This window comes from Simochromis diagramma, unplaced genomic scaffold, assembly GCF_900408965.1.
Source record: "Simochromis diagramma unplaced genomic scaffold, fSimDia1.1 OVJJ01000205.1, whole genome shotgun sequence".
NCBI lineage: Eukaryota > Metazoa > Chordata > Actinopteri > Cichliformes > Cichlidae > Simochromis > Simochromis diagramma.
The window spans coordinates 6,848,424-6,862,245 of record NW_024386782.1 but is presented as its reverse complement, the minus strand read 5'-3'; the positions used below and the strand labels follow the sequence as shown (position 1 = coordinate 6,862,245).

The window sequence follows — 13,822 nt, the reverse complement described above, 5'->3', positions numbered from 1 at the left end:
CGTAAATGTTTTGATAGCGTTGGCCCTTTCACCATGATCCATGGATCTCCCTTTACACCCCATAACAAACAGGGCTGTCTAAACAGCACTTTATAGCCAGGACAAGGCCTGGTCAACCATTATCAAAGATCTAATCTCAAATGAGCCATTGGGTTCAGACCAGATGTTAGAAGTAGCTGTGAAAATGGTAGAGGCTCAATTGGATGAAATAAAGGCCAGTCATGGAATATGGATATTTACATGAATTTGACTATAAAAAGCTTTTATTTTCTCTCTTTTATGCATGGTCAGGAATGATTGACTTGTTTCCAGTCCTGGAGTAAAAAAATGATGTTTTATAGAATGTATTATAACCACTTTAAATTCAAAGCAACAAATCTTTGTCTCCTTCGTCCTCTTGCCCTTTAGCATTGACCGGTGTTTGACTGCTGCCAGTGACAGCTTTACAGTATGCAATAGAACTTATTGTTGCCTTATTCAATATGGCTTCCCTGAATAAGTCTATAAATGTATTAGGGTCCTGTGTCTCTCTCCCTGTTGTTTCAGCTTAGGTGAACTGGCGTTCAACCCAGCAGTGTTGTAAAATGCAGATTGGGTTCACTAGCAGGCCTCCTGTTTTATTACACAGTCATGGACAGCATTGTAAATTTTCGCTTGTCCTTCACTTTCATTTGATTATGATAGCTGGGAAAATCTTCTGCCATATAATCTAGAGGGTGGCAGATATTTTTTGCAAGTGATGATGCTTTCTGAAAGTCTAAACGTTTGTTGCTACTATTTGTTTTTATGTGGGCTCATGAAAAAGATGCCCATCAACTTAAATTTGACATGTAACTTAGTAAATGATAGAAAATTAAATATGTGCAGTCTCTCACAGAATCAAAGTGCCTGGACTTGTTGCTTGATAAAGGCTGTAGAACATTCTCATAAGTGTGTCCTTCATTTACAGTTCCTTAATGACAAAAAAAGTGTAGTTTTATGCATCTCACTTGGATTTTTACTGGAACTGATATCAAAACTGGGAGGACGGGTGATACTAAACTTCCCGAATCAATTGGAAAAAATATTAATCCACATTAATATGCTACATTTGGCGTATTGCTTCCTGTTGAGCGGCAATAAACGGTCTGTAAAGGTGGCGATTATTAGTCACACAAAATTTGTTTTTTTTATCAGGCAAACAGAGAAAAGTCCATAAAGATTTAGTTTATCATCCACTAAGGGCAGGGATAGCTCAGTAGGTAGTGGCGGCCCCATGATCGGAAGCTACAGCTACCCTGAGGTACCCCTGAGCAAGGTACCGTCCCTGCACACTGCTCCCCCGGGTGCCCAATGGCTGCCCACTGCTTCACTGAGTGAATGGGTTAAATGCAGAGAGGAATTTCCCCACGGGGATCAATAAAGTACTCTTTCTTTCTTTCTTTCTTTCTTTCTTTCTTTCTTTCTTTCTTCTAAGAAGCAGTTTTATCAATTATCAATGTAGTTGCAGATTAATTTAGACTTGAGTGAATAATCAATTTTAGCCAATCAGTCAACAGTTTCAGATGCATATTCAGTTATATCCTATAAAGAACATGCTAAAATATTAGTTATTTCTATAAACAAACAGCTGTAGTATACAGTGTTTTCCACTTTTTGAGTTTGTTTTCCACTTGCGTTACATTAGTTATCAGTTTGGCAGACCTTCGGCACGAAATAATGCTGGCCCTTTGTCCATGGCTGAGATTTAGTTTAAGGTTAAATACCTTGCCCTTAAACTCTTCCTCTGGGCCACAGTGTGTGGCAAGGTCACCACTCCAATCAAGCTAGTGTTAACACAAAGACCGCTTGTCCCCTAATGAATTAGCTCTACAGTTTCTCAGCGAGTTAATACACCTCTCTCCAGACCCTCGCAGGCCTTTCCAGCCCTGCTGGCCTTTCACACGCACCCCCTAGCCCCTAATTTTTAAATGAGTTTTATAACTGGACAGTAAACCTCCAGTGGCTTAATGATGATGACTTCTTCATCTGCCCAAATGCTCCTTTTGTCCACCCCTCCTCCTGCCCAAGACCCTGCCCCCGTTCCCTCTGGTCACACCAGGCTTTAAACCTTGGTTCACCCCACTTTATAGTTGCGCAGATAATCTCCTACGACGCACAAATGTGCATGTGCACACGCGCGCGCACACACACACACACAAACGGACCCTGGGGCTATTCTCTGCACTGAGCCCTGCTCTGTCTCTTTCTCAACGTCTTTCTTTCTGTTGCTGCTGACTTCAGCAATGGCATTCAACTGGAATGTTTGCCTTTGTTTGTTTGACTCACTGGAAAGCCATGAATGACCTTAGCTCATCTGCTATCCTCACTAGCACTGATTTGCACTTCAGGGCTCAGCAGGTAGCCCTGGGGAGTAGGAGTAGTATTTGGAGGAAGAGGGGGAGGTTTCGAAAGAAGGTTTGGGGGTTTTAATAAGGAAATGAGACCGGCAGACTGTCAAATGCATAGCAAACAAAAGTGCAACTTGTAACACCTTTGACAGGTAGCCCACTTGCCGCTAGTAGAAATGGGTATTCTGTTACGGGAATTTCTATGTGGCGGTTTTGTCGTTTTCTTACTTGGGGGTTGTTTTTTTTTTTTGACAGTATAGGACTGTTTTGTTATCATAACAGGGTTATTAGCACCGTGTCCGCTCATACATCTGATGGATCTGGATTCATTCTTAAAGTTGAAGCCTTGAGCTGCTGTGTAACGACAGGCATCCTATGTACTTCCATCAGTCATGCATGCACTTGGTTAGACAGGTTGATTAGATTATATAATGGAGCAGATACAAGTGTAGGCAAATGATTCTCTTGTAGCTCAGTCCAGGGTTCGACAACTGCTGACTCAGCTAAGTCAAAGCTCCGGCACTCCTCTGGGAATCCAAGAGAGGAAGAGCTCCACTTCCCTACCCCCTTCCAAATTTAAGAGCCCAGAAAGCCCAAGATCTCCCATTAATGCTGGTCATGTGACTTGTCTTTCCTCAGGTGGCAGTGGCAGGAATACTTCCCCTTTGTCCCCTTAGAGCTCAATACAGTGGTGAAGGATGGGCTCAGGGGCGGGCAAGCATTCAATCCACACTCTTTTGTTTTGCAGCACAGTGTCTTTTGAGGCCAAAGAAAATGCGGGGTTTACTCATTATCTCCATTTTAAATGGGCTATTTAGGACAGGCCGTGTCAAAGTCAGAGGCTTAGAGATAAATCACGCTGACAGCTCTTTTCCCCCAGTTGAACTTGCGGTTGTGCTGGTGTCAGTTGGATCTTTGTCAAAATTTCACTTTCATTGCAATGGATGGACTACTGCAGGTAGTCTGTGTTTACCACCCAAAAATGCCAATTATAATTTAATAAAGCGCCTGTGAGTCACTCTGATTTACTAAGTCTGGTCTAAATCAGCAGTTGCTTGGAAAATTTCACAGTCAAACTCAAACCCAGCATTTAGACAAATGTCTGACTGAGTGAAATGAGTGCATGAAGCACTAATGAATGCCCTGATTGGTTCGTGTGGTGGTTTACAGCAGCCGTCACACTGAATGCGCTGCAATATACCCATTGGAGAGGAGGTGAGAAGAGCTCCACACAACTTGATTAAAACAACTGTTGACCGTGTCTGTGGTAATGAACTGGAACGTCAGTCACATGGCTCAGTGAAGCAGGAACCTGGCCAGTAAAGGAAGATATCAGATAATGGAGTCATTTATGATAAAACCATGTTAGTATTTTATGACTTGTTGGACGTCGTCTCGTCTTAAAAATAGCATTTTTAAGCCAAAATGATCAAATGTCTGTATGAAAGCAAGAGACCTAGAATCCTAGGGTCACTGTTGATTGTTTCTTCCCTGCTGGCAAGTACATGTGAGTTCACTTGCTGTTTACCTGACAAATTCTTGCAAACATTTCAGCAAGAAAACAAACACAGAAGCCTTTGGATGCTGCACAAATCATACTGACTCTACATGTTGAAGGCCAGAGCAAAATATTCTTGCATTTTCCACCCATTAGAAACGGTGAACAGTTTCCTGCTACTACAGATAGACAGATAGCCAATTGTCTTTCCCATTAAAAGTCAGGTAATTAAAGGTGTTGCAGAATTTCCGCTACCCCAGAAAGAGAAAGTTTGAGGAGTGTTTTCAACCTGACTCAAGAAAATACGGTGTAGACTGAGGTCATGTTGGCCTTAAGTCCTTCCTCTCTTGACAATGTCATGCCAACTGTGATCACTGGGCTGTAATGACATACAGTTCCCCAACATCTGCCAGCGCCTGTTGATTTGTGGTGCATTTCTGTTTATTTATTTTGACCAGATGAGCCTCCTGGTATTTATAGCAGGAGTAAAAGCCTAATGTGGGGTCAATCCTGGGTAAGGGCTATGGAGACAAAATGCCAAAGCTGACCTGACATTCTTGTCGGGGACAGATCCTTTCTGGTTCTGGAGTCTCTCCCACACACGCACACGCGCACACACACACGCACACACACGCACACACACACACACACAAACAATAAAAAGCTGGGTGTGGCCGTGAGAGATTGAGTTGCGCATAGGATAGAAAGTTTGATTTAAAGACTTGTGCCCCCCTCCCCTCTCTTTGCTTCATTCTTTTTGAAAATGAAAACTTCCACATGACACAGTGCCCATGCAGGATGTCTTAACGTGCTGGGGGTCACACGTGGCAGGGCACTGCGGCTGTGTGGCAGCGGGGAAATGTAGGCCCTCTCCTTTGTCATCTCCCCCCAACACACACACACACACACACACACACACACACACACACACACACACACACACAGAGCTCTGCAGGCCTCCAAGAGCATCTGTCACCACGGGGGGTCAGCAGGGCTGTAATGAATGAGCCCCCAATGGATACCCTCCCTCTTTGGCAAATGGCGTGGGACGGAGGAAGGTCTAGGGGGAGGTCTCTGTGTGTGTGTGTGTGTGTGTGTGTGTGTGTGTGTGTGTGTGTTTGTTTGCATGGGAGAGAGAGAGAGAGAAAGAGGAGGGAGGGTTTCTGCTGCAACAAGGGAAAGAGTGGGATTTCCAGTTCTCTGTAGAGGATAATGACAAAGGTGGCTACCAGAAAGGACTGAAACTCCATATGCTGCCTGGATATCAAAAAATAAAAGGATTTACTATTTAACATGGATGATATTTAAACAGGTGGCTTCACGTTTGGGATTTACTACATTTGATTGGAATTTTAAGCTGCTCGAGGAGTCATGGAAGGTACAGCAGAAGCTTCTTAAAACTGTGCTGTGTGTCACATGTGGCCCTTATTCAGCATTATTGGTACAGGTTTTTTTAGCACCTCATTCAGTTTGTTTTATTCTCACCGCCCCCCTCTCCAGCCCCCATCACTTTTTCTCTCATGTCAGAGAAGGTGGCCTTTTTAATGTTAAGTGTGTGTTTAAATTTTTCCCGAATTTGTGCAACAGCGAGGTGTAAATAAATATTTATGAAATTCCCCTTAAAACTGGCTAATTTCATTCAAACCCTGAATTAACTCATTTTCAGCTAGCTGCGTTTGTTTGATTAGCAAACGTCAAATAAAGGCCAAGTGTCAAGTTTAATTGCTTGATATCAACATCTTTTCCTTTTTATAAATGCACTGTTAGACAAAACACATTACCTTGCATTTGTTTGACTTTGCTGCAAAGCATATGCTACATCACAATGTTATTAAAATGGGTGGAGGGTAAGCAAGTTTAATCCTGCCTCTTTCCCTCTGTTTAAACATTGTAATGTAATTATGCAGCTGAGCAAGAAACAAAAGGAGCCTGCAGAGAAAGAAAATTCCGGGTCAAAAGTAAGATTGGTTCAGTTTGATGAACTTTTGATCTGACTTCTTTTCAGGGTAAAGCTCTGATATGGTTTTGGTCTTTAACGGATCACATATTGTGTAAGAAGAGATTTCACAAATAGCGCATCAGCTACAACAAAACATGAGATGGGAACATTAATTCTAAGCAAGCTTTACTTATTTTTGTGTGAAGTTGTCAAGAGGAGAATCTCATTTTAGCTTTGTAGTGTACTCACCAATTGAAGAAAATTTACACCTCTTAGTTAATGTTGAATTTCCCTTTTTTAAAACTGAATGTAGGTAAACAAGATTTCATTTTCAAGATTAAAAAAAAGTTTTGGCTGCAGTTTTTTTTTTTTTTTTTTCCAACATTTTTTCAAGACTGCACATGTTGACAGATCAAAGTAAAATTTCTTAAACAATTATGTATTTTTTTTTTTTACCTAAATTATTATTATTTTTATATATATGCATTTTTGTATCAACCTATCTAAACAGAACATACTGCCATTGTATTAATAATGGATGTATATTTTATAGTTGGGCTGTGCTTGCATGCATTTAAGAAGCATTGTCTTTAACTATTAGCTTAATCCTGTCCCACTTTCAAGAAATTTGCTTAAGAAAGAAACTAAAACAGCACTTAAGTCTGAATATTTTCTCACGTTACATCACTGGAAAAACAGAACTTTATTATGCAGCACCTCGGGCTTGTCTTGTTTTTGTGTCTAAATTTATGGCTTCTTCAGCTTCATCTCCAGAGTCATCTCTGCCTCCTGTTGTGATGTCTACCCGTCACAACCAGATAAGCATCAAAATATTTAAAGACTCTGCTCCCTGGGTAATTAGCCGGTTGCAAGAGCTTAGGTTTGAGTTTTACATCAACAGCTGCGGGAACACTTGTGGGAGGGCAAAACATAAACCAGAGTTGTATTTCAATTTTCTTTTCTTTTTTGGTAGGCAGTTCTGTTGTATCGGTGTTACAGGCGGATATGCTTCTGCTTTGTGACACGCTGATGTTTTTAAGTCTCTGATGCACTGCGTCATGCTGGCTAATCATTCACTAAATGGGTAAATACAAGTTGAACCAGCTTGTGTGCACTTTCTATTTGAAGGACTTGGACCCCAGACAAGCTACTACTTTTTTCTTTTTTGAACAGAATATCTGTACAGTCAGAGGTGATGACTGGGTAGATTTTGGCTGTCAATGTTTTGAAAGGAACTTTGCTTCTGTTATATCAAAGCCTGATTGGCTAAACAATACTTTGTCAAAGGGTCAAAGTAACTTAAAGCCATTCAGAGGGTATTGACTGTGTGTTGAGTGCTGCAGCAACACCCAGTTGTACTTTATGAAAATGGCCTCGGGGCCAGGGGAAACGTAATAGTGGGCTTTCTACACAGCTATACATGTACACATGCCACAGGCTGAGCTGCACTTAATGTCTGAGTGGTTAAAAGTGCCCTCATTCATTTTGTGAATGAGCATGCCCTTTGGACTGTGGGTATTAGTTGCAGCTTAAATCATTTGGGGGGGATTTCCAAACAGCTGTAGTTTTTTTTTTTTTTCCCTCAAATTGCCAAAAAGTAGACTCATCAATTATGTTTTATTAATTATTTAGTATAAAGTAAATACACTGGATATAATTGTTTATTTTTAGTTTGTTTCTTTAAACATTATAGATGTTTTGTGGGGTTTTTTGTCTGTAACTAGCATGTTCTTTTTATGAACATCCTGATTTAACATTCAAGCACAGAAAGTATAATTTCAACTATCTGGAGAAACCCTTAGCATAGTTAAACACTCTGAGCTAATCTTCAATCTTCCTGCTGCTTTCCCTCAGGTCTTCAAGCAACGAGGGAGTGACATGCCTTTGATGGAAATTTCTGCCGAGTGATAGCGATCCAGCATGTAGCAGAGTCCTGTCACACCTGGGAACAGTCTGACTGCGTAAGTCAGCCTGTTTTTTTGGGGGGGGTTTTATGTGCTGCTAATGTTTCCTCTCTGAGAATTTCAGATTTCACTCTCTGCAGCTCATTTTGTCCGTAGTGGTCTTCTCCAACCCTCTGAGTGAGGATTAGATTAGCCTTTTCTGACCCAGGGTCACATTCGTGCAATCTGTTGATGCCACCCAGGAGCTGTGGAATGGCCTTGACTGACCATCTGACAGCCTGAAAGGCAGTTTTAAAGTCACCATTCATTGACGTGACTTCCCAGCATTGGCCATTAGTCTTTGAACATTAAACTGCTTCTTCTGCTCATTATGTTTAACCAGCCATCAGGCACACTTCAGCTGCTGACCTGAAATACCCTCCACCACTGCAGCTGACCTTAGCAACCACCTGAGTCACAACACCCGTTAAGTGACCCCTACCACAGTCACGCTTTGTTTTAAGTTGCACAGGTGGTAAAAGGTCATTTTTGGGATTCACCTCGCCCAGGCTGGGTTAATGACAAATCTGTCCAGTGGGGCTTCACACTCAGCCAAGCAAAGAAGTCTCCGGAGCCTGTTTTGACATTCAAAACGAACAGGCAATGGCTACAAATGTCCTCAGGCACCCAGCTTCTTTCTTTCTTTCTTTTTTCTTTTTTCTTTTAGCCATTAGTCATTGTTTCTCTGTGCAGCCACCTTCCTCCATCAGTTAAGCAAGAAGTACTGTAGCTTCGTTCTCTTAAGCTGCTTATCTCTTCCACAGCACAGTCAGGCACTGTTAATCTTGTCTTTTGTCTGGGTTGGTCAAATTCCTCCCCAGGAAGGTTGTTAAGTAAACACTGAGTCTGAAACCTGTCCAGGCACGGGCAAAATTGCACCTTCAAGGCAAACTGTGATCAGCTTAATTTCCACCTTACCTCTTATTTACAATATTATAAACAACGTTAGGAGTTTCTTTGTTTTGTGTGAAAACTGTAGATATTTATTCACCGACTGATATATTCAGTCAGTCATAATTAGTACTTTTTGTTTATTTTGTTACTTACACGCACACACATCTAAAGCACATACTGTTTTCATGTCACAGCTGTGTGGGATCTCAGACCTTAAGGAGGAGTTTTTCCTCCAAACAGCTGAAGGCTAAACTGGTCAAATGTAGTCCAAGGACAAACATGAGGCATTTCAGGTCAAACCCGTGTTTCAAGAATGCAGCAATTAAAACTTTGTCTCTGCTGAGATGTTTTGACAAGCTGAAAGCTTTGAGTTTGATTAGGCGTCTTTAATAAATGGACACTGAAGTGCTGTTCAGTAAGTGAAGCTTTCTTTTTTCCACACTTGGAGTGCTTTCTGTTTCTCCTGCCCTCTGTTTTCTTCTCTTGCTGGCTTCTCTGAGACCACATGCTCAGCCCTCTGTCCAGCTGCCACCTGCTAGCAAAGAGTCGGCCAACCACGGGCCCACGCGGCCGACCTCGGCAGATGTCACTGAGTGGACACTAGGAAGGGGGTGGGTGGGAGTGCAGGCAGAGTAACGGCAAAGAGCAAAAGAGCGAGGCCAAAAAGGGATAGGAAAAAAGGATTGGCCTTGGCCATTATGTTTTGACTGACATCGACAAAGTAAAGTGCGTGCGTGCGTGCGTGCGTGTGTGTGTGTGTGCTTTGTGCTTTGTGCTACTACTGACACTGTCTAGTAGACTAAACATTTTTATCATTAACAGGAAAGATCACTGCAGCTAAAGATTATTTTAACATTTGATATGTGTCAGGTTTTTTTTTAATGATTGACTTCAAATATAGGTTTTTTCTGACCAACAGTTCAAATTCTGAGAAGCCAAATTGAGCAAAGTTTGCACATTTTTGTAGAAAAATGAACGTTGTTCACATGAGATCATGTCGATTTTAGCATCCAGTTCGGGGTTGTGGTTGGATGGAGCCTGGATCTGTTGGATTTAACTTTTATAAAGTTCTAAAATATAAAACGTGGGTCATGCTTCATGTCTGTGATGAGATCTGAGCTAGGAGATTCATCCTGCATTTTAGGCTTGTGCAGCTTGATGCATAAACCCATATTGGTTCTGAAATATTTAAGCTGGTTGCGCCGGGTGGTAGTTGATTAGCAGTTTTCAATAAAAACAAAATTTGACTCACACCATCAGAGCACAGTAGTGTTTATTTGAAACATGAATACATTTTCTTCAGAGATCTGTTGCTTTTTAGATTTTGGCTCTCTGTTGAGCTTGCTATTAGCACACAGGAAATAATCAATAACTTGAGATGAGAAAAACCATGACTGTATTCATTTCCTCATGCTCCTCTTTTCTCTCCCCCTCTCTCTGCTCCCACAGATAATGGGGAATTCATACGCAGGGCAGCTGAAGTCTGCCCGATTTGAGGAGGCTCTCCACAACTCGATTGAGGCGTCCCTGCGCTCGAGCAGCGGGGATCCACAACCCATCTTCACACAGCTGTACTTAGAGCCTGAGACGTATCCTGGTAACATGGAAGGTAAGAAGCTCACAGCAAGCTGGAAAAAAATCAGTTTGAACTATATTGAGTTCATTGGACAGCTAGTGCTTTAGAGACTTAGCCTTATGTAGCATATATTTAAATTTTGTCAGAGGGGTTCACTAAACATTCCACTTTTCTGTTGAAGTATTTCTTAAAATGCAGTTAAATTTTTAGTAAAAATAATCTTACCTTTTTGTAGTTGATATGAAGTCGAAAGCTGGCGTAGCACTCCATGGCAGGGAGCACCCAGGGCACGAGCTTGTGAATGGCAACTCTTCCAACGATCTGGAGGAGCTGGAAGACGAAGACGACTCTGACACCAGCAGCCCTCCACTTCCCTACCTGCAAGCTCCTGCACCGGATGGCTGCTGCACCCTGGATGGTATGACCTCTATGCATCCATCCATCCATCCATTCTCTTTTGTTTATCAAATCCCACCCCCCTGGGGCATTTCTGTGTGGAGTTTGCATGTTCTCCCCGTGTCTGTGTGGGTTCTGTCCGGGTACTCTGGCTTAGTCCCACAATCCAAAGACAAACAGTTGGTGAGGTTAGGTTTATTGGTGATTCGAAATTACTCATAGGTGTTAATCTGGCATGTGAATGCAAACGTTGTGAATTCATTAGTATGATCTCAGGAGTATTGTGTTGCTGTTCCAGAATTTTTAACAAGCATGTCAGATGTATTACATTTTTGTAGAAACTTTATTTGTTTATTATTACAGAGATCATCTCTTATTCTACTGTTTACTTAAAAAAAAAAAATTCCTCCTCCTCATCTCTCAGGCTTCTGTCAGGCCGGGAAAGACCTCCGCCTAGTCTCCATAGCAACAGAGCCCATCGAAGTCCCAGCAGGCTTTGAGCTGGTCGGTGCCAAGTCCCCCACTGTTCCTGAGCACATCTTGGTGTGCGCTGTGGACCGGCGTTTTTTGCCTGACGAGAATGGGAAAAATGCACTTTTAGGTCAGTGTGTTCCCGAGCGTTCGGATCAAGTAAACGAGCCAGAATTGACATAATGAGCCAAGTTCCTGCTGAACTGAACACGCTCTGTTGCTAGCTGGCACAGGTCATGCATTAGCCTGCAAATGTTTGGAAAGCAATGTAATTGTTGCATTTTTATGTCTTTTGCAGGTTTTTCAGGAAACTGTGTGGGCTGTGGTGAAAAGGGATTCAGATACTTCACTGAGTTTTCCAATCACATCAACCTGAAACTTTCCACACAGCCCAAAAAGCAGAAGCACTTAAAATACTACCTGGTGAAGAATTCTCAGGGTGCTCTGTGCAAAGGACCCCTCATCTGCTGGAAAGGTAAATATACACTACAGACTCCAGACTTTCTAAAGATGTATGTAAAGTATATCAAACTTTTATCTTACACTGCATTTTGTGAGGGTTTGATGAGTTTTGTTTGTTTGTTTCTCCTTCCTCTGTTTCTTAGACGGTAAAACGCGCCAGTTTCTCAGCAGCGCATCAACCTCCAAACCCGGCTCGTCGTCTTCTCTTAGCAGTAAAGAAAATGGAGGTGCCAGCGGACACAGCTCCTCTCCTTTTTCCCTTTCAGGTGAGATTATACTCTGCGGTGTTGCCTACGTTTTTACACAGCAGAGTTAAACCTGCAAGTCAGCAGCTGAAATTTAACAATAACTCAAGTAAGTTGCATTAATTGTGAGTGTGTAAAGTTTACAAAAGAAATTAACAAATTTCACCTACTCCAGTTTAATAAGGTTGTTTTTCCTTTTTTTTTCATCCCCTTTTGTCTCCTCCTGGGAATGAGCCAGGCATCTTAGGCAAGTGTTTAAAGCACTACACTATGATCGTATAACATGTAAAAATGGCTGTAAAATTAAAGCCAGTGAGGAGCTCTTGTAGATTTTATGTATGTTTAAAAAAATAAATACACACAGGAAGTTGTTTTATTACCCCCTTTTACAAAAAAATACAATACAAAGATGTTTTATGATGTTTCTCATTTAGCAGCTTAAATCTCACCCCAAACTCCAAGTCAGCAAGCCTTGCTTTTTACTCAATTATTATTGTTTTGCTTATTTATGTATAATCATTATTTTGGCACAAAGACAGCAAAAGAGACAGAAACTGAGAGAAACTTGAACGATGTGGCTAAACTGAAAGATTAATTAGCCCAGCAGGATGCTAAGGCCACCCAGAGAGTTTCATCTCCCATAGCTGGGCATGGTTTGTTGTGTTTTTTTGGTCCTGTCAAACTTACACTCAAACAGATTGATCAGAGTTTCAAATTTAATGGATGGATAGATGTTAATTCACAGTAAGATAATCTGTCGCACTTTCAGGGAAGTTTATAAACTGTGTAAATAAGTCTGGACTTCAAGTCATCGAGTGTAGCGTAATAATGACAGTATACATTTATCTATTCCACCAAAGTGATATTGTTTCAGTTGATTATATGCTGACAGCTTGTGCTGTTGCTATAGGTTTTGGTTGCTAAGCTCTGAAATTTAAGAGTTGAGCTTGAAACACCATCTCGCTGCATTAAGCTGTTTATGAGGCTTTGTTGGTCGTGTGCCACTGCATTTGGTTGCGGCAGTGCTTTGATGTGTATTCTGGCTGCATAGTGACATTTTATTAGAAGTAAATTACAAATAGTAAAAGTTTGTTAGTTTTTAGTACATTTTAACCAGATTTTTCAGTTTACCACGATGGCTAACTAGCCAATGCTTACTTTTGTTAGTGTATCTGTTCCAGTCTACAGATTCTGATAAATTTTGTTTGATTCGGATTATTTTTGATAATCATAATCATAATATTTTTAATATATGAAGCTAAAATTTCACTGAAATCTTTGGAAGTGTTCGAATTTTCTACCCTAAAATAGTATTCAAATCGGAGACAGTCAAAGAGAAGGCTTGGTTTATTTTATGCTTTTGAAAAGCATCCTCTTATCAACTTGGCTACTTTTTTGGTAATGCAGGTGAAAATAAATGCAGGAATTTAAAAGCAACACAATTAAATAAAGCTCTGGTTATTTATAGAATAACCATGTTGACTCTTCAAGGAGATGTTGTTCTTCTTTGACCTTTCACAGCGAGAGCGCTTGTTCCTTCTATGATTGGAAAATCTCCTGGGCTTATAGTATTGATTTGTTCTTAACCTGGATGCTGCTTGTAAGCATAGCTCTTGCACGTTAATATAGACAGCTGTGCTGCAGGGCTATGTATCGGCATTACTCTCGCCTGATGTCTCGTGACTGCGACCTTCAGGTACATCTTTCTCCTTAAGAGGTTTTTGACACTCATGCTTTGAAAGCCCAGAGGGTAGAATTCATAATAATTCACTTCACTGTCTCCAACTCAGGTCACTGTGTATTCTAGAGCGATTGATGAGAAGGACAGTTCTGGTCTGTTAATCATTGTACAATTGACAGTTCATACTGACACAGATCTGATAGTTTGACATTTGTTTGAAGGCCAAAGGCAACAAAATGACCAATCACAGGAAAGGTGTGTGTTAAAGCCACAATCCAGAGTTATCAGAAACATTTGTATGAAGTCGGTGGACAAGGGAACCATGCATCATTGGGTGCATAGTAGCTG

The 13,822-nt window shown here is 41.3% G+C and overlaps 1 protein-coding gene across 17 annotated transcripts in view; it reads left to right on the top strand.

Annotated features, from left to right (window-relative positions):
- greb1l (GREB1 like retinoic acid receptor coactivator) overlaps window positions 1-13,822 on the top strand; it is a 48,202-nt gene that overhangs the window by 14,200 nt on the left and 20,180 nt on the right. For 7 of the 17 annotated variants that reach the window (XM_040019182.1, XM_040019217.1, XM_040019200.1 and 4 more), the window contains 7 exons: window positions 7,661-7,767; window positions 10,093-10,252; window positions 10,455-10,637; window positions 11,040-11,216; window positions 11,385-11,561; window positions 11,692-11,814; window positions 12,032-12,040. In XM_040019182.1, the coding sequence (XP_039875116.1) occupies window positions 10,096-10,252; window positions 10,455-10,637; window positions 11,040-11,216; window positions 11,385-11,561; window positions 11,692-11,814; window positions 12,032-12,040 (826 nt within the window). In that variant the 5' untranslated portion in view covers window positions 7,661-7,767; window positions 10,093-10,095. Of the gene's footprint in view, window positions 1-3; window positions 5,246-7,660; window positions 7,768-10,092; window positions 10,253-10,454; window positions 10,638-11,039; window positions 11,217-11,384; window positions 11,562-11,691; window positions 11,815-12,031; window positions 12,041-13,822 lie in introns of those variants that run through there. The other 10 variants (XM_040019233.1, XM_040019243.1, XM_040019288.1 and 7 more) reach the window with 3 other exon arrangements.